General features: G+C 40.8%; 1 protein-coding gene across 5 annotated transcripts in view; it reads left to right on the top strand.

Moving 5' to 3' along the window:
* Positions 1–21,786, top strand: part of LOC145459351 (uncharacterized) — a 183,053-nt gene that overhangs the window by 137,796 nt on the left and 23,471 nt on the right. For all 5 annotated transcript variants that reach the window (XM_080338002.1, XM_080338000.1, XM_080338001.1 and 2 more), the window contains 3 exons: positions 2,564–2,639; positions 7,617–7,759; positions 16,447–16,552. In XM_080338002.1, coding sequence (XP_080194128.1) covers positions 2,564–2,639; positions 7,617–7,759; positions 16,447–16,552 — 325 coding nt within the window. The remainder of the gene's footprint in view (positions 1–2,563; positions 2,640–7,616; positions 7,760–16,446; positions 16,553–21,786) is intronic.

The raw sequence follows: 21,786 nt of genomic DNA, 5'->3' as shown, positions 1-21,786 counted from the left end.
CTCATAGGTGTGGATAATTTAAAGTACATAGTATTAAAGTCATTAATGCATCGGTCGCATACCGAAAAACAGATTTACGCAAAAGTCTGTAGAGAACTGCGTTAGTTTTAAAGGTGTTACATCATGAAATGTCTGACGAAGTTTGGTATGGTGTATTTTCATAATGTCCTACGACCGCGTACCAAGTTTCAGGCTGGGGATTTGATTATTAGCATGGTAATTCCGTTATTAAAATTGACTATGTTTAGGTATACGCTATGTTCATGCAAACAGATATGCGTAAAAGTCGGTATTCGACTGCGTTAGTTTTGAAGGTGCTCCATCATTAGATGTGTGATGAAATTTCTTTAAATCAGGGCTATCTCAATGCTGTTGAGTAAATTTACGGCTTCAGAACGCGCAAATTGTCGCTTGCGTGAGCTGGACTAACTTTTTACGTAGTTCGAAATCGCTACTTTTATACATTAATTCAAAGTATTTGTCAGTCATCGCAGCACCGCTCATATTGCGCACCATCTATTTATTTCACGGACAACAAATATACTCCGGCTTTTATCAGAGGATACTTTCCTAGGGTTTGCCTACTAACAGTAACTTAGTTTATATTAATGAAAAATATAGTGATTGAAAATCGATCACTGGATTATAGTTTACAGAAAACTCCACAATTCTATGTGACGCCCTTGCATGCCAAAAACCTTCGAACTATTCGCCACTTCATAAACACTTGAGTAGGCCTACATTTGATGCGTGTGGGGAAAACCTAGGTAAATTTTCATATGCATTTAGTTTCCAGATCTGAAAGCAAGCTTGGTCTATGATCAATAGCAACTTTTGCGTAAACTCCGTTCTATTTCACTTCATACCTACACAATGTAGATAGTCTATTCGAATAATTCGATCTATAATTGAACTTTCCTCTGCATGATCATTAGGGCTTCTATTTTTTGTTGCAGGGCAACTTTGTTGTAGCCGAAAGCGGTTTTATCTAGCAACAAGGTTTAAATGACTCGCCTCCGGCAATTATTGACCGTATTACCCGTATTCTCGTCATGCAAAAATTATGCATGTATTAGTATGAAGCTCGGATGCAGCAAAGTGTCTGAGACTGCCTGTAAAATGGTGCAAAGCAGCGACTCTAATTTCCCGGCTTATAGCAAACAACGATGCTGAAATTTTACTTCAGACGCAGCAAAGTGTGTGAGACCGCCGGTAAAAATTGCGCGAAGGTACATTTCTCGGCTTATAAAAAATAATGATCGTTATAAGACGTCGGCGGCGTTTCACTGTCGGTTTAATCACCCTTATTCTAGTGACATGAAAAGGACTGAATTGTATGAAATGTGGTCACTACAAGAATCGAGCGAAAGCGCTGTTTCACGCCGTCTTAACAATAAAACAGCGAGTGTAAAATAAAAGTTTGGAAGTAGGAATAGGCGAAATCCCATTTTATATTAATTAATTACAGTCTTTGCGAACATACATAGTCCGAAATATACAAAAATTATTTCTCGAAAGTTAACGCTCTAATATTATCAAGACGCATTTCACCAATACAAATATACATAATAGAATATCCAGGAAAATACACATAATAGAATAAGTGGGAATCGAGCCTATAACCTTCTGCAGTCGCCTAATTCCTCTGTGATGACATCATAAACCGGGCATAGATGAAATGCGGTGACTAAATGGAACTCGCGGAAGCGACAAGAATCGAACCTACAACCTAGATAGTCGCCTACTTCCTCTGTGATGATGTCATGAAATCTAGTTCAACGTTAAGTGTGCGAGAATTCATATTCTCAAAAACAGCTCAGTACGCATATTCTACGCAATAGATGTCGCATTAGTCCTAAATACATATAATAGAATATCGGAGGAAAGTTTCGATAGTGTAGCGGCGAGCGATGCTCATAAATACACAAGGCAATAGTCTACCGGTGCACGATGAACGTAAATAGCCTCAGGGCGGGGGATTGGCCTGCACGAAACGATACCCATAATAGAATATCCAGGAAAATACACATAATAGAATATCTGCCGAATATAGTCTTGCACAGACATCATACTTTTTGAAATTTGCTCCTAAATACACACGGCTATAGTCTAGCGGTGAGCGATGAACTGAACGTAAATAGCCTGAGGGTGCGTACCAACTAAGGATCCCCTCACTACTGGCGTAGGAGGCCCATAGGTCTCGCCCAGAGCCCCCAATTGTAGGGCCGCCACTGCATATAACCAGGGTACGAAAACCCCGTGCAGTGAACGAAACACCACTGTTAAAATATTCGTCTCTACCTCATTGTTCATAATGACTATAGGCCCATCTGAAAGCTGACAACTGCAATCATGCCTATCCGCACTGATTACGACCATGAGAGGCGATTAAATCGATGACTTTTGTTTCACTTCCACAAAGAAATTGTGCGCATCACATTACTTGGCGTGCCATTTTAAATCATCCCGATGGTCAGGGGATTCCGACCCAAGCTGTATTGGCTGCCTGTAGAAATTTGGCATAAGCTTTCAATGTTTTATGGTATATATTATTATTATTCAGAAAAACGTTACGGAACCAAAAGTATATCACAACCGAAATAAGACTCGGACAGTTCAAAAGAAATTTGGAATTGAACGTAAGTTTGAGAAATATTGCATATCAATAGCGTTATGAAAAGAGACGTTCGTTACTAAGATCCGGCGAGGTCAGGCATAAATGGCTTTGAAATATTCAATACACCATAGAACAGTGGTTCTCAACCGCCGGTCCGCGGACAGGTGCCGGTCCGCGACGGCATTCCTGCCGGTCAGCCAGGTATATTACAATTCTATACGTTAAATTTAAGATGCAATGTTGAAGGCTTGTCCATTGATAAAATAAATAAAACATCAAATTTTACACTGATTCAGAACTTCGTGAGGCAACTTTAGGGCTGGTAACATGTTCGTTTTGACTTAAAGTTCAGGAAGTGTCATTTGACAACATGCGAGCGACAAGTACAGAACAGGTACGAACTGATTCATCGCTAAACAGCACAGTTTGCGCGATCCTTCGTTTTCGATTCATTCATTCTGTGCAGTACCGTAACTGGGACACCCCAAACCGCCCAATTGGAGAGGGGCCGAGTTTGAAACGAGTCTAATATCATTTTGCAAATTATTACAAATCATAGCGAATTCTTTTGAAACTATTTCCAACATTTTTCAATTTCTTTTCGCGCTGTACGCCATTTAGTTCCACTAAATGTCTTGTTTATTAGGTGCCCTTCTCCGAGAAATAGACCTACGCATGATTCATAGAAATATGCATTACGGCGTCAGCCATTACCGCGCCACGACGTAACAACACATTATGAAGTTTGGGCTAACATGGGACTCCGAAAGGTGTGCTAAAAATTCGGCAGCGAGAATTTTCGCTATTGACGTGATTGAGCTACATAAACTCTCTGCTTACACTGAGCAGAATGAATGTGCTGACAAGTACAGGTGAAAACATTCACCCCACTGTAGGCGCGAAGCCCCCAGAAGTTTGTCTTGTCGCCCTGTGGGGGCCTAAAACCAACGTTGTTTGGGGATGGCTGACGAAGTGCTTTTTCGGCACGGATTAAGGATGGCCAATATAGTTGCTGTATGGTGTTTTCTTGTGGGACGCATTGTATTCGTAGTTGCCAGAGTAGCCTATGCGTCCGGTGGCAGCCGGCCATGAACAAGGTGTTTGATTCGACTCCGAAACGCTTCTTCTCTCGATATTGTCAAAGAGAAGAATATTGTTCTAGTTGGCGTGGTCGGTTAAACACACCGGCATTCGGCGTGAAAGACTGTCAACGACTCTCGGCGGTAGCACGTTTATCTGGACAAGGCAATTTTACCTCGACTCAGCAGACTGACCACCATAAAATCACATGGATGCCATCATGAAGATAATAATTAACGATCAAACCCCGCTAAATGTCACTCGCTGGCACCATATAATTGCAAAACACGGTTGCATGCTCCACATTTTAACTTCATTTCAATTTTGAAAGCTCACCGGTCCGCCAGGACATTTTTTTAAATTTTACCGGTCCGCGAGGTGAAAAAGTTTTAGAACCACTCCTGCCATAGAATACCAATAGAAGCAATACGATTTCGTGATCTGATGACCATATATACAGCAGAAGTGTTCTACCTGAGGGTCATTTGCCTCTGGAGGTCGCGAAGGTTCTCGCCTTTCTCAATAATCAGCTTTTTAGACATCAGAAATTAGCTCGCGGAACATTATCACATCGGAAATGAAGTCGCGACCATGAAAAGGTTTGGAATCACCAATGTTCCCTCTTATTTTCAAGAGTAACCGCAAATTCACCAACTCCATGGGCGGTCCCTTTTATATCAGTGCGTAACATATCTTGGTAGCAATGCTTTTCCCTAAAAATAGGTCATCATTTCGTCAGGACTACAGATTTACCCGCATTTTCCGGTAATGTGGTGTTGACAAATAAAAATTAATAATCAGTGTTTTCTGCGAAAGATATAGTGATAATTTTTTTTGTGAGCGGCCCAGATTTTTCTGTGCGTAGCTCAAATGGACCATTGGGAATCGCGGATATACAGCTACATCGATTCACGAAAAAATATGTCATACTTTCACATCGCTTTCGGCATTCATACCTCTCAAGATAGTCGAATAATTAAAATAAATTAAAGAAAATATTTGACGATAACACCACCGACTATCGAGGCTGTTCGCCTACTCTACTAATGAGAAGCCACGCACATTTTATGCCATTGTTCATTCTTCGTTTCTTACATCGTCCTTAGATAGCGTAATGATGAAGCGTCCGACTTCTTCTTGATCGGTAGGTCGTGGATTCGACCCCCTGCCTCGCCAGGCCAAAGACCTGATTAGTAGGGCGATTTTTTTTTTTTTGACATGTCAAAAAATTGTCAAAATTAGGTCAAAATTGTAGCGTTAGGTCAAAAGTTGTCAAAATTGTTTACTATGTCAAACATTTTTTGACCCCTGCATTTTGTTTGTATCGTAGATTTTGCGCTGTCGGCGAACTTATCATTTGATATTTTACAACTTGTAGCCTACTTTATAGGCCTACCGTTGTAAACGACCGATCGTCTGCTCATTGTGAACCATAAACGGTCAAATGAAACAAATAGTAACATGGTTTTATGGTCAACGTACCGCAATATCCTAATGAAGCAAGACTACTTGGACATTGATGTGCTTACATCAAGAAGCGCAAGCTGAAAAATTGTGATATAGACCAGTGGTTCTCAACCGCCGGTCCGCGGACCGGTGCCGGTCCGCGATGACATTCCTGCCGGTCCGCCAGGTATATTACAATTTTATAACTTAAATTCAAGATGCAATGTTGAAGGATTTTCCATTAATAAAATATATAAAACATCAAATTTTCAACTGATTCAGAACTTCGCGAGGTAAAATTAGGTGAAAAAGGTTGAGAACCACTGATATAGACAACATTGTCAGAATGAAGCCACACGGTGTGTCACCAGCAGTATGCACACAATTTCAGTGTTGTCAGCCAACAACTGCTGCTGTTGAACGTTCATTCTCCATTTTTGACAAGCTACTTAGTAAGGACAGATACTTTCTACCCGAGAATGTAGTAAAGTATCTTTCATTGTACTCAGGGCTTTGGAGCAGCCGTAAATTTAAACTGCTCCAGCTCCGGCTCCGGAGCTCTCTTCTATCATACATTAGCTCCGGCTCCAGCTCCGGAGCCGCATTATTACCACTGCTCCGGCTCCAGCTCCGGCTCCGGCTCTGAAATTATCGAATGGGCCTGTCTATATCAGGGGTGGCCAACCCGCGGGCCAAATGTGGCCAGCGAGAAGGTTTTGCGTGACCCGCGAGCTAATTTCCTATTATATTATCGAAAATGAATTGCTCAGATTGTGAACTTGCAATGCCAACCAAAAATTACAATTCTGGCTGCGACACTTGGGATGTTGATGACTAAAATATCAGTTCCGACGCATTGGCAGATCCAGGGTCCAGTCACATTTTCACTAAATCGTCCTACATTACAATAAACTAAAATAGTAGCGAAATTTTTCATCACGTTTTGCGTGTTTAATTGTCACACGATTTCTTGCTTGGTAGCCTACCCTCTACTGAAAATGATTAAAACGCCTAATTTACCCGATTGAGTCTAACTGTATTCGCAATTACGGGAGAAAGTCTTTTCGCGATTGCGCTCGCATGAACATCGTCGACGGTGAAATGTAGGCACAAAATGATTGTCGCATATTATCGGAGACCTTCGATATCGATGGGGCCAGACGCCGAATAGTCGTGTCCTTGCAGACTGAGACTAGCGGGCGGTATACAGTAGACCCGCAATACTCAAGTAATAATATTATTGACCTTGTTTCTTTATAAACTTAGAAAATTTTACCCACTTGGCGTGGCTAGTGGGCCGCGCACTCGGTCGTCAATTGCATGTGCCCCTTTAGCCGAAAAGGTTGGCCATTCCTGGTCTATATAGATTACTAATCTACCCATAGGTTAGTAATCTAGAGTCTGTCAGTCGTCAGTCATATCCGATGTAGCAACGAAGACATATAGGTGCCGCCGTGACGGCTTGTGACGTCATACTGAATACTTGTCAATTGTCGGCAACATCATAGTTGCACTAGAACGCACATGCCATTGCTGTGCACAGCATTTAAATTCAGGCCTGCTGTTCAATTATGATAAATCAGCAGATGTGGTTGTTGCTTATATAATAGCATCTTATGAAATAGGTCGGAGCCGGAGCTACTCCTCAAATAACGGGCTCCAGCTCCGGCTCCGGCAGAATTTTATGTAGAGCTCCGGCTCCGGCTCTAGCTCCGGTGAAAATGCACGGCTCCGGGGCTCCGGCTCCGGGCTCCGGCTCCGGCTCCAAAGCCCTGATTGTACTACAACAAATTTTAATTATTTCCACCATAATACGTAATGTAACTACTGGAGTTCTTCATAGGGCCAGATTTCGTTGAAACATTGTTTTTTTTTGTAAAAATTTGTCAGTTTTTGAGCCAAAAACGTTTTTTCAGGCCAATCTACTTTGTAAGGACAGACAGTTCTAACCAGAAATGAAAATAAGTAGTACAATTTTACCATTATGTGCGAAAACACCTAATTTGCATACTTGAGCTTAAAATTTTGTCAAATTTCAGTTGTTTAGGTAAAAAAAGTCAAAATTCAGATTTGTTAGGTCAAAATCTGCCGTTTTTTAGGTCAAAGATAAATCGCCCTACTGATTACCGTAGTAATACTGGTATTCGTGACTTCCCAGCTTGGCGCTTATGCATTATTGGGATAGCATGGAGGGGTGGTCCAAGACTTAGAAAGCCATACAAGGGTATATCGGCACCTTCTTATGACAGCGGCATATGCACATCATGCACTCATGATATGCATAGGCTCAGATCGTATGTATGTATATCATGAGTTGGTGTATATGCCGCAAAAACATTACGGACAAAAATAAACTACGTTTTTTCCTTTCATTATTGGTACGAATAGCTTCGAACAATCACTGACTATAGCGGAGGTTTTGATTGCGCGTCAGATATACAAGCTACATTCTTTACAATAAATTTCTCTTCAGAACTCAATCAGAAACATCAGACGCAATGGAGTTTCAACGTACACCGCACACGCTCTCAATAAAACGGTGCTTGACTTCCGTGCTGGCCCTCGCTGGTCAGATCCCGACACGATGAAAGTAATGGTGGTATTGACAGATGGAGAGTAAGTATCGCGATAGGAATATGATCAATATTGCATGAAACCTGAGTTGACATGATATGCATCAGAGAAACCCAAAATACTATTTTAGCGTCGCCGTTTGTGCGAATGAGAGAACCAGAGTCAATGAATATTCGTGTTCGATTAATTATTATTTTACAATCGCTGTGGTGTCACATGTCAGACTTCCATCGGATCGTACAATATTAAAGATTACCGGACAAAATCATCCATCTTATAGTAGCTAAATAGAGAAATTTTGGTGAAAAGAGAATAAAAGAGACGCTTAGGACTACACAATCTCATATTACGTTTGACTAATACATTCATATTGATTCCCGAAACTTTTCCAGCCAACAGTTATCTATCCCTCCAAAAGCTTCGGGAATAAATTTGAGTAGGGTTGCATTTGAAACAAAAATCAATTTAAAACAAACATGTTTAAAAGATGTTTTTTCAAGCCCTGACGTCACGAGTATCCAATTGTGACGTCATAGTATATTGACGTTGACAATTGAAAATATAGAGCGAAGGTCTCAAACACGCGGCCCGCGAGATTATTTTGTGCGGCCCGCGTCGGCATTTGGGATTTTGAAGTATTCGACAATTTAACTGCCTCATATATTTTTTTATATTTAAGAACTTCAAATTCGCTCCATAACCACCCCCAACACCTGAAACTACTCATAAAATTTCACTATTATCGCATCACTTTCAAAAATTACGATACGGTGAAAGATCAACTATTACCTCACAATACCTGTTTATGACGGTAAAACATGACCCGTTGATGATTCCTGACTGAAAATTGTGATTTGGACTTGGGCGCAACCTTTTGTAGAGTTACTCGAGCTCGGACTGAATGTGTGATAAAATAAAAATGACTCGAGTTGAGTCGGGTCAAACGTTAAAATCTGAGAGGGACCTGTGACGCGGAACGCCGTGACTTGGTACAAACGTGGACGCAACCAACTATCAAACTGTTGTGGGGTATAGTAATATATCAAAATGTTATAGCTTGCGTTGCGTACCGTATTTAGCTATCTAAGCAGGTCGGTATGGCAACCATTGGAATTCTGTTGCCCCTTAATGTTTCGTTAGTTGCATCCTGCGTCGTCTTGGGTCTCTTCATCCATGTTATTATTGCCAATTGAAGAGTGCGACTAAAATAGTTGCATGTGCTCCGCAGCAGCTGTAACACCAATGCATTCTTCGGCGATTAGACATTTCTATGACACAATTATCATTATATTTTAGTTGTTATTGATCTGTTCTGATATTCAAAAGTAAATCTCATGCCGATTTAATTTGACTTTGGTAATGACATGATCAATAGCCTAGTTATCGGGGATAGGCCTATGCCCGAAACCCAGAGTAGGCTGTAGCCTACTGCTCCAACGCTCTGATATCAGATACATCTTTGTCAAATTCTAAAATATTCTGCCTATAAATATGACACGTCAAATGTCCGCTATTATCAGCGAAATTATAACGCGACAGCTTTCACGATGTCATGATGAGTTTGTACCTCCGCATGATGTCGATAACTAGGCTAATTATTTTGACGAACTATACCACAACGGCAATTTTATACAAATATTTATACAACTCCCCCGATACCTTTTTACCGCTATTTCTCAGCACAAATTGTTGGACTCTTTAGTTAGTGGACTTGATTCGAGCGAAGCGCGAAAAATTTCTATCATTCATGATTGAATCGGTCAATATGATCGGGAATTGCATATATATTACTCAATTTTTTATCCTCTCTCTGCTCATGTATTCAGATTTACCCGTAAAGCTAAGTGAGGCGTCTTGGAAATGTAGGCCCCGTACGTAATAATGGAACAGATTCGGGCGAACCCATGGGTATAATGACTTTGTTACGTAATGACATTTCGTGGCCTGTCTGCTATGTCAAAGGATATTCAAATTGCCCATACGTATACTAAACTAAAAGACGCACACGATTTCAAATTGGTATTTCTGCACTGGCAATTAATTTTTCTCTGCGAGATGGCATTTTTTGTGGGGTTCTGATTGCCAGGACAGGAACATTCGGCGCCAGCCATTCAGGCGCCTGTGGACGATTAAATATATATGTATATCGTATATATATCGAAGTTGGTCAGTATAAAGGCAGTCCTTTTCCGCCAAGGTTTTCTCGTTCTGGCACACTTCTCGCAGTCGCATGTTACATGGCCTGAAACTTCATATGCGACCACGAAATCCAAACTAATAATCTATAATTATTGTTAATTCATGAAAAAATTGTGGGCCCCCTTCGAGTTCGCCCCCCTAACCCAATTGGGGGTTTGGGTGTGGAAGTTACGGTCATGGACGCCAATATAGCCATTTCAACGTGCCATCGCCCCCCTATCGCCCCCTTCGTCCGTTTTCGCCCCCCTATCGCCCCCTTGGCTATTTTCGCCCCCATGGACCGACAAATCGCCCCCTGGGGGGCGATATCGCCCACGTTGGGAACCACTGCGCTAGGGTGTTCCAGAATTTGCAAAGGGTGTACCACTCGGATGAGGTGTACAGGGGTGTGACAGATCCGCATCTCAATGAGCCGATGACTAGCTATCACAAAGGCTGGTTTATGCGTCAGTACAGGTTGACGCACAGATTGATAAACGACACTGCTACATTGTGATGTCATAAGCAAATATTTCTCGTATTCATTTAGCCGTCGGCAATGAACCAATGGTTCATTTTGGAGTTGGAAAGGATGCAGTTAAAATGTGTTCTGCTAGCGATTTGTCTTTTAGTGATTCTCGAGGATACCGTCGCGATAGCTCAGACTTCCTGAATTGGTACTTCCTACCTGACGTTAGTAAATACCGCAATGCACATAAATGAAGTAGCGCAGCCAGCCAGGGTCGAAACAGCTTCCATGTTGAAATCGAAATCCAATTCTTTTAAAATGCCGATTATAGGTCTAATATTTCGCCATGCATTTGCAATTCAGTATTTTGTTATTAGTGATGCAAATTAGCGACAATGTGTATAGCGGCATACGATCTGAGATTACTGACATCTCTTGCAGCCCTTGTGCTACTATCGACTTGTGCTACTATCAAATTTGGTTCAAAAGGCAAAGTTCAAACAGTTCAAAAGCTACACTGATTTCTGGGTATCACTTCTTAAAACTCCGGAGTATCGAGATCTGAGTCAAAAAGCGATTACGATTCTTGTTCGCAAGCCTACGACATATCTTTGTGAGCAAGGATTTTCTGCACTTGTTCCAATTAAATCGAAAAAAAAGAAATTCCATCAAGGATGTTGATATGCTTATGAGAGAAGCCCTCGAAAAAAAGGCTACTACATGCCTAACTTCGCGCAGCTGGCAGACGAAATACAGCAGCAACGCTCGCCTTGAATGTCTGGCATTATTTTGTATTGGAGTATTTTGTATTTGTATGTACAGTGGGCCACAAATTCGTTCGTTATATAATCATTTTCATCAATTACAAACGCTACAAGATTGCGAGTAGTCTTTTAATGAGACCCCTTGGCCTAGAAAGTTTGGATAAGAAACATGTACAACACGTGTACTTAAAAGTGACAAAACAGACATGTGTTTGTTTGTTTGTTTTGGGGTATTCATGGTGTTTCTCGAGAACTATGGTCATTTACACCAGGCCGATATTCTTTTGTCTTTTCCGTAACTGCCGACTTATAGCACGGCCCACCTCTAGGCTTTTGTAAGACACCGCTGACGCGGATGAGGTGGCGAGGAGGAGCCTAGGTAAACAGACATGTGTCGTTGCGCTTTATCGATATGTTAGATACGGTAATCTCGGGCCCTGGTTAGTATTTAGCAGCTCCTATAGCTTGCTAATCCTTATGATGATTAGGCCATTACCGACTTGTGTGTGTTTATATGAACAAGGGTGTACGAGTTTCGAGCAAACGTTAAAAAGGTGTACCACGTCGGAAAAGGTTGAAGAGAACTGCCATATCGTATGCGTCGGCTATGTCGGGTGGTAATCGTCCGTAAGCGTATACAACATGTTTTTGGAAAGTATTTACACGATTTTGGCACAATTATACAACTTAAAATAACACAATTTTTTTAAAAGGTCTTTGTTTAAAACAGTGTTTAAAACATGTTTTGAACAAAATGTTTTTAACAACCATTTGTTTCAAATCAGGGTTGTAATGACTCGAGTCATGACTCGACTCGAGTCACGTTTTTCAGATGACTCAACTTGACTCTAGTCATTTTCTCAAATTACAGAAATGACTCGACTCGACTCGAGCCAATTTGTGTATTGACTCGACTTGGACTCGAGTCATTGCGCCTGACTCGAACCAAGTCATATGACTCGAGACTCAGACGACCAAGACCGACGTTTCATTGTAATTCCGAGGAATGGTAAAGTAATCACACTGTTGGGATTTCGTCTGTTGGTCCTAGTACTTCAAAATGCGCCCAGAAACTGCTAAAATGGCGAAAATGAGTATATTATAAATGCGAACCATTCGATATCACCAAACAGAGTTACAAAAGTGGATTTAACAAGCCTATTACTGGAAACTGGGGGTGGCGAGATAGTGCAGTGAGATAATCCGCGGCTGCAACACCAATGGGCGCGGGTTCGAGTCCGACCGAGGTCGACTGCCGAATTCCGATACCGAAGTGTTGGATGTTTCTCTAGGCTCCTCCTCGCCACCTCATCCGCGTCAGCGGTGTCTTACAAAAGCCTAAAGGTGGGCCGTGCTATAAGTCGACAGTTACGGAAAATAAGAAGAATATCGGCCTGGTGTAAATGACCATAGTAGTCGACAAACACCATGAATACCTCAAAAACAAACAAACAAAACAAACTGGAAACTGGGCAGTCAACACAATGACTTTGACTCGACTCTAGTTATAATACCATGACTCGACTCTCTGCTGGGTGACTTGGACTCGGACTTGACTCGGTGGTAAATTGAAAATGACTCGACTTGACTCGAGTCCAAACTATAAAACTGAGATTGACTTGTGACTTGGAGCATTGTGACTTGGTTACAACCCTGTTTTAAATGCAACCCTTAATATGAGTATATTATTCAAATGTATTCAAATAGATGTAATCATTTGTGCCAATGTAATTCAAATTATACCGGACTCGGAGTATATGGCTTCGGGTTAGGGATGGTGTGAACCTCTGATAGGTTCGGGTTCGTGTGAACGCGAACGTGAACCTCATGACGTCACGTGACGTCACATTGCTAATTCGAATCCTATATTTCAGTGAAATGATAGCCTATAAGCAGGGCTGTGGAGTCGGAGTCGGAGTCGGTGGAGTCGGAGTCGGAGTTTGGCTAATTTTCGCTTGATGGAGTCGGAATCGTGAAAACTATAATGGATGGAGTCGGAGTCGGAGTTTATGAGAATGACCCTGACTTCGACTCCGACTCCGACTCCAGTTTCTCTATATTGAAAACAATTGCTTTCACAGGATTTTCAATAGAATTTTTATGTACCACCAATCACTGTTATTAAAAACCATACAGATCAGGTGCGGCTAACCCGTGGTACGCAGGCCAAATATTGCCCACGAGAAGGTTTTGTGTGGCCTGCGAGGTAATTCTCGAAATTATTTATAACATCAGGTAATATTGCAAGGCCAACCAAAATTTGATTAGCCCGACCGCGAAATTTGATGATGACTAGCACATCGGTTCTGACGCATTGGCGTATCCAGGGGCCAGCCACATTTATCGCAGATCTTCGTATATGACCATAAAGTAGAATATTTCGTAGCAGATTTATTTGACTTGAAATTTTTCTCGGCACTTCGCATGATTTATTGTCACTAGATTCCTTGCATTCAGTATTGGAGCCTCCTTCTGAAAAATTATAAATACATGTTATTTACAGAATTGAGTCTAACTATATTCGCAATTAGGAGATGACGAGTCGTCCAACATGCGGCATTGCTTGTGCACTCGCAGCGAGATCGTAGACGACGAAACATTTTCACAAATGATGGAGGCATGTTCACCGAAACCAGCGATATTGCTCTGTCTAAAAGTCGGATAATCGTGTCCTTGCCAAATGAGCCCAGTGGTACACAGATGCGACTCCTAATATATGTTAGTAACATAGAATTCAGTCATTACCTTTGAAAAAGTTTCGCGCTTCGCGCGACCGGTCATAACTGCACACTGCACAGTTGCATGACATAACTGTCATCAATTTTCGGGCGTAGTAATATAAGTCTCGTTTGCAATGTTATCTGATTCGATTCGCTCCTATCGGACGACTATAAAAAGGTTATCAACATTCCATTTGCCCGCGCAATGGATCATAAATCTCATGTGTCCCTTTGGCCGAAAATGTTGACCACCCCTGATATCGATAAAATTAGACATTACTTGCAAATTACAATTCAGTTGCATAGAGGAAGAAAATCGCAATATGCTTTTTCGCGATGCAGTCAAAATTGATGCAAGTTATGGAATGTCACCATGATATTGTGACAGAGCAAATGAATCGGCTGATTTTGTAAAATTGTAAAATTCATGTAAATATAACCACGATGCTTCCCACTTGACAAACTTAAAAATATTTGTAGTGTAGCCTAGCTGTTTGGGTCGAACAACTGCCGATTAAGAAAGACTGCAAGTCTTAGTCCTTGAATACTTGACCAAGTACATGTAGACTAGACATAGGCTATGGTATTTGACTACTTGCTAAATTTCATTTATGACCAATGTCTGTTAGTAGTAAGAATATGTGTGCTTGTAATCAGTATAGTGCATAATGAAAGATTAGTAGGTTCAATCTCTGTATTAGTTGCTGCCTTATACACAAGAGCTAAACTTGGATTTGTAACTACATTTTAATTATACAGGAATATATATTTGTCATATTTGAATGATTCATACATATTAGAATATTACAGAGTCCATGTCATAAAAACTTACAAAATATGAAAAAGAAAGGATATTTAGCAAATCATTCTTTCATGTTAATTGCATAATGGATAATTCGACCTGTGCCACATTAAAACCATTTTGCATGTCACCGTTAATCACATGTTTGCATGTGTTTATTGGTTGTATGATAGTCATTCAACCGACAGTGTGGCATATAATTTTCGAAGTAAATTGGTAATACTGTTGGAGTCGGAGTCTGAGTCGGAGTTTTCCTAAGAAAATAGTCTGAGCCGGAGTCGGAGTCGGTACGTTTAATAACTCATGAGTCGGAGTCGGTAAATTGAAAATGTGTGGAGTCGGAGCCGGAGTCGGTGGTGAAATGTACCGGCTCCACAGCCCTGCCTATAATAATGTATACTATACCTAGCGACGACTCGGGCCACATAATGCCACTGTGCTGAAGTATATATTGACGTTTTAAATCTCGCCAAATGTATTAACTGGGTCAATCATATGATATAATAATCCCATAACATCAATATCTTCCGTCGCTTTGCCTACAATTTCGACAAGGACTTGCAAGGGAATATAAGATTACGTCACGGCGAGACCGGACAATGCATTCGGCGTTTGAGAATTGCGACGTTGATATTGAGCAGAGTGTAAACGGGTTTCTATACTTACTACCGATATTACCCCATTAACAAGTTATACAGCAGTAGCCAACACCCCAATCGCACGGATTTGGTTTTTATGATATGATAAACATATGAAGTCAAGATTATCCCCCTATACACCTGCTAGATTTTTTACATCAGACAACGATATCGATTCCAATGATTGGTTGAAAAACCATTATTCGCTGACTACATGTAGTGTATTTCGCTCTTGATGTTGTGTCATTGCGGGTCAAGCTCACAGCACAGAGTCACTAAATATTCACAAACGGAAAGCTGGATATTTCGAGCAAACTTTTGTAACAGAGCAAATAAAATTTTGGAGATTGTCAAGGTGCATGCTCGTTTGGTGTTGATTTTTTTATGCTGCCAGCGCCGTGCATAGAGTGACCCGCAGTTGAAATGCAATAAATTTCAATCGAAGATGTTATAATAAAGTAAAAATTGTAATATATGAAAAAGGTTCACAGTGCAGAACCTTCAAAGGTTCGTTTGTGAACGTGAACCTCTAAATTTTTGAGGTTCACACACAGCACGCGAACGTGAACCTCACGTTCACACCATCCCTAGTATCAAGCTTATGAATAAAAATGATGCCAAACATGTATTAAAAATGCTAATATTGTACACTTAAATACATATGGGTGGAAAATAGTTGTGTTTATGAGATTTACACCATGGTGGAGGGTGGAAATCCAGTCATCGACACTTTCTGGTACCAAATTCTGCCTTCACCCCCATACAATGGGTGAAAACGAGTCAAATACGCCACCCATTTTAGAGGCGTATCGCGGGTGCCAAGTAGGTTGTTTTACGTGTATCACGATTTTGCACCTTCTTGTGGTGGTTCATCACAAATACAGAATCCACATCTCCACGTCTGAAGTATGTCTCCTTACGACTTGGAGTATTTTATACAATTTTCACAGCAAAACTGTGTACTCGAAAGTGCTATATCTGATTTTCACCCCACACTATATTGGAAAAAATTAAATTGATTTACGAAATGATTAACTAAATAATCCACGGCCCATTCGAGTCTGGGCTGTCCCAATTGCGGGGTTTTGGGTACTGCACTTATTGCATTGATTCTATGCCGCAATAGCCATCACGCTATGTCTCTCTTTTGTAAAACAGTGCATCGGATGGAGACCAGCTTGAATGCAGTGCAAACTACGTTCGTTCATTGGGTATCATACCATTTGCCGTGGGCGTCGGGGATTACGATATCACGGAACTTCGAGTGAGTATACACCATAGTACCATCAAACCATGCATGCTGAACGTCAGACTAGTACAGGGGTCTCAAACTGAAATATGCTCGCAGGCCAATTTTCCTAGTTTTTAGATGGCGCCGTGGGCCGCAATACCTATGATAGGGGTATTCAATGTATTCCAAGTAGGCCTTATTTGACAGGACTTTGCAGACTGGCATTCCAAACGTCTCGTTAAAATGTGATTTACTATTGTGAATTCACGTCTGGTATGACTAAAATCACATTTTAAATATTTGAATAAGATTGTTGTTGTACTTGGCATAATTTATCGAAAAAACTAGTTATAAACAGCATGCGAGAATAAAAATGCATCATGACATTGTAAAGGCTGTCGCGTTATAATAATGCAGCTAGCGGACATTTGACGAGCCATAATTATACAGGTAGAATATTTTAGACTTTAACAAAGGTTGATCTGATATCAGAGCATTGGAGCAGTACAGCCTAATCCTCGATTCAGGCATCCTCCTGATTACTAGGCTGTTGATCATGTCATTACCAAAGCCAGATGAAATCGACGTTAGATTTACCTTCGAATGTTGGAACAAATCAATAACAACTTCAATATAATGATTAAAGGTCCATAGTAATAGAAAATAGATTATTGGAGGTAAAGAACTTCAATATACAATTGAATAGTATATTTATATTGAAATGAACCCGAATATTTTCTGCTGATACATATGGATATATTATTCAATAGTAATAGAAATGTCCAATCGCCAAAGAATCCATTGGTGTTATAACTGTGTTTTAACTACTGTACTTTTCACCTTTAATTGGTTATAATAATATGCATAAAGAGAACCAAGCTGACGCAAGCTGTATCTAACTATACATCAAGTGGAAGCAGAATACAAAAAGTTACCACACCGGCCTCCTTAGATAGCTGAGCACGCTATGCAACGCATGCTACGAACTTTCGATTTATTACTATTCCTAATAACAGTTTCGTAGTTTGTTGCGTCCGAGGTTGCACCAAGTCACGGCGTTCCGAGTCACAAGTCGTTCGCACATTGTAACCAGACATGGGGTGATTACTTGACGAATGTAATCGATTGCGATTACGATTACTTGTGAATCCCGCGATTACGATTACGATTACGATTACAGCCAAATCAGGAAGTAGTCGATTACGATTACGATTACTTTTCAAAAGTAATCACGATTACTCCCGATTAGATTTGTTTTACTTCTTAGAACTAATTTCAGAAGAGATATTGGAAGACAATATAAATAAGGCTTGCGATGAAAAGGTCTAATGAGATAACAACTTTCTTTATAAATCATACGCCATTTGCTTGTTACGTCGTAATGCACCCATCGCCCACTTCTATGCAGGACTATCCGTTGCACCCAACGATTTGCATTCTTGCCAGGTCCGTAACTGCCACACCCCAAACTCCCCAATAGGACCGGAAGCGAGCTCTAAGGGGACTCGAAAGTATTTTGTAAATCAACATATTTTCAAGAGAGTTAATTAACTTGAAAATTTTCTTCAGCTTCGGGATTTAATGTCTCTAAATAGCTTGATTTTGAAATGCATACCTCTCCCCCTCAAGAAAAAAAGCATGTAAATTTATAGGAATTGGCATTTCAGTGGCGGTCATTACCCCGCCACGACACACCAAAAGACGTAAGCAATTTCGGCCAACATGCAACTCCACAAAGTGTGCTACCAAAGAATGACCTTGGCCAAAACGTTGGGTATGTGTCCATTGTAAGTAGCCGCGCTCTGTGGGCGTGACGAATAGTCCGGCCCTTCCAATCAGAGCCCCAACAATGCAAATGCCACCCGGGGCACTCACAGAGGAATGAAGATATGGCAATTTGTGTGTGCGTCTCACGAAAGTTTTTCTTTTAGTCTGCTACGTTTGGGCGACTACAGTATCTTTTGATTATATATAAGACGGGAGGTCACGAATTAACAACATACAATAATGAAATTAAAACAACATACCAGATGCTATAATTATGAATTACTTGCCCCCAGCTCTACTGGTAAATCTGAATGAATAGCCAGATAATGCAATTACCAATATTATTGACGATATTCACTCATCAACTTGAAAACTGACCACCCTATGGGGCCCCAATACCCAGGGTTGTAATGACTCGAGTCATGACTCGACTCGAGTCGCGATTTTTTGGTGACTACACTTGACTCGAGTTATTTTTTGTATTACCTCGACTTGTACTCGAGTCATTTTGCATGACTCGAGACTAGAACGGCCAATACAGACATTCCATGTAACTTCGAAGAATAGTAACGTTACCACATTATTTGTATTTCGTCTATCAGTCCTAATACTTGGAAATGGGGCCGTAAACTGTGAAACTTGACGAAAAATACGATATTATGAACGCGAGCCATTCTATATCCCTCGAGCAGAGTTGAAAAAAGTGGGTTGAACCGGATTGATCAGAAAACTGATCTGTGAACATAACGACTTGGACTCGTACTCGAGTTAAAAAATATGACTCAGACTCGGCCCTATACTATAGCTGACTTGGACTCGCACTTGACTCGGGGGGGCATTGAAAATGAATAGACTTGACTCGAGTCATACCTATAAAAGTGAGATTGTTTTGCGACTCGGAACATTGTAACTTGGTTACATATAGGGTTGCCATACGTCCGGAATTTCCCGGACATGTCCGGAATTTCGCTGAAAAATCTGCGTCCGGGAGGAATTTCTAAAATATGCCTAAATGTCCGGAATTTTGAAGGGTTGAAGTAGGCTGAAAAGTTTTTCGTAAATCAACATAAACAATATTTTTTTCAAGCAGATTTATGATATTCAAAATTCTTCTTCGCGCTGCGCGCGAGGTAATGACACGTATATTGATATTAGTGTGGGCACCAGGCACCACTTTCGCCAAAAAATGCAATCAAAATAAATATAAATTACCATCATTTACTGAAATAAGTCCAATGGTAATCGCAATTATAAGCAAACGGTATAGTATTAGAGTTGGTCAACGCCGATTAGATGCTTTAGTCACAGATAGTGGTTCCAAATCTTGGGGTCGTTTACCTTTATCTGGGGATCGCGATGATGTTGGACGTAATCACCGTCCTAGGCCGGGAGTAAGTTTGGGCAAGTTAAAATTTTTTAGCAATCAGCTTATCAATTTTTAGCAGGGACACGGAACATTTTAAAGTTTGAAATGAGGTCGCGACTATTAAAGGTTGGAAATCACCGGATGTGCAACCTGCTGGTGCATTTTATGGTAGCCTAATGGGAGAACCAATATTATTGAATAATTCATTCATAAGATTTCACAGTCAAATGCATATAGTAATTGTCCAAAAAGTTACATCGATTACCCTATGCTGGGTTAGAGATCAGTGCTCTTTTTTTGGGCGGAAGGGGGCGGAAAAAATGTTGTTTCGGACCTGAATAAAAGAAAAACAGACAATCAGATAGCCGCACCGACCTAACAGTAGAACGCAGGGCTGTCAAACACAATCCAGACGGGCCAAACACGGCCCGCCAGACGATTTCATCCGGCCAGTGGAGAAATCTATTGCACACCATAGCAAGTAGCAAACACCAGAGCTCACATTTCAGAGGGCCCAATTCATGACCTATGTGTCCCACTCCATTCCTGTATACAGTCGTTTGGCAATGCTTTGCTCGTGTGACGTCATATTGACACTCAATGTGTAACACCTCATTTTTAAATCCGCTAGTGGGCGCTAAAGAGTGTCCGGAATTTGCTTCACAAAAATATGGTAACCCTAGGTTACAACCTTACCAATACCAACGTTTGGAGTGGGGGACGAATTGCTGTTTTGGTTCTGATTGTACCTACAACCCACGCTTACATGGTGCATAAGCGGGGGGCTATGGCGGCAGGTATAAATGTCGAGTGAAGAATTGTGAAATAACGATTGCGCCCGTTTGAAGTAGTCATATGAGGATAAGATAAAGTGAGCTTAAAATTCTACCTTCCACTTAATACAGATACTGCAAGCTGCCGGTTATGCCGTTAAAAGAAACGGCAAAGAACGGCTCTGTTATGATGTATAAACGCAGCGTAATGTTTCATTTGACGAGTACAAAACTTCAAATCTTTGTCCGGTGTACGTACAATACATACGTACACTACATAGATAGGCCTACTGCTCGCCAAGCAGCAACGGTCAAACTGCGTTTAACTATAAGCATAACCAAACATCAATACATGAGTTACTATTTGAAACTAGGCAGAGTGGTGATTATTATCTTGCTGCGAGGTAGTGGCGTCTGGAGTGTTTTGCTAGCCTGTTATACAGCATGGCTTACACTGTTCTAACTATCACACAACAATGTACATAGAATATATATTTACTACGTGTGGATACTTCTTTCGCAAGGACGAGCAAAGTTAATATTTCTGACGTAATAATGAGCAGTGGCGTTTGAAAATCAACCGCTTGCGCTATCAATAACCTAGTATAATATCTCTTCCTTGTTCTCGAATGTTCGGATATGTCATATTCATTGTACAAATAAAAAGTAATCGTTCTTTCACAAAACAATCGATTAGATATGCGAAGTAGTCGATTACGATTACGATTACTTTGGATTTTTTTCGAATGTAATCGATTGCGATTACGATTACTTAAAAATGCTGTAATCGTCGTAATCGATTACGATTACTAATCGCGATTACCCCATGTCTGATTGTAACGTTATACTCGACTCTACTCGAGTCATTTTTGTTTTATCACCCATTCAGTCCGAGTTCGAGTAATTCTACAAAAAGTCGCACCCAAGTCGCACCCAAGTAATATGACATAATATCTGATCTTCCGCCGCATAGTAACTTTTGAAAGTGATGTGATAATGAAGTTCGATGAGCAGTTCCGGATATTTGGAGTAGCATAGTCCTGGTCATTTCGATGCATTACACCATAGGGATGTCAAACTAAATTTGCGTCTCGGGCTGGATTCAAACCTTTTGATCGCTTACGGGCCGGACCTGTCAAATAATGCCAAAATGTTGCCTCCAAATCCGTAGGCCTACCTTTGTTTTGCAGTGGGATGATACATTATCAACTACGTACAAATTGTACATATTTATTGTAACACATATCATAGGGTTCTATTCCATTGCAATACCTTCATACGCCAATGATTCAAATGAAAAATATGCTGTGTTTGACTCATTAAAGACAGTTGGAAACCACTGAAACAGTAACTTCAGTTCA

The sequence above is a fragment of the Botryllus schlosseri genome, chromosome 16 (genome assembly GCF_051294905.1).
Source record: "Botryllus schlosseri isolate E-star chromosome 16, Bs_hap1, whole genome shotgun sequence".
NCBI classification, from domain to species: Eukaryota; Metazoa; Chordata; class Ascidiacea; order Stolidobranchia; family Styelidae; genus Botryllus; species Botryllus schlosseri.
This window is presented reverse-complemented; position numbering and strand designations above follow the sequence as displayed.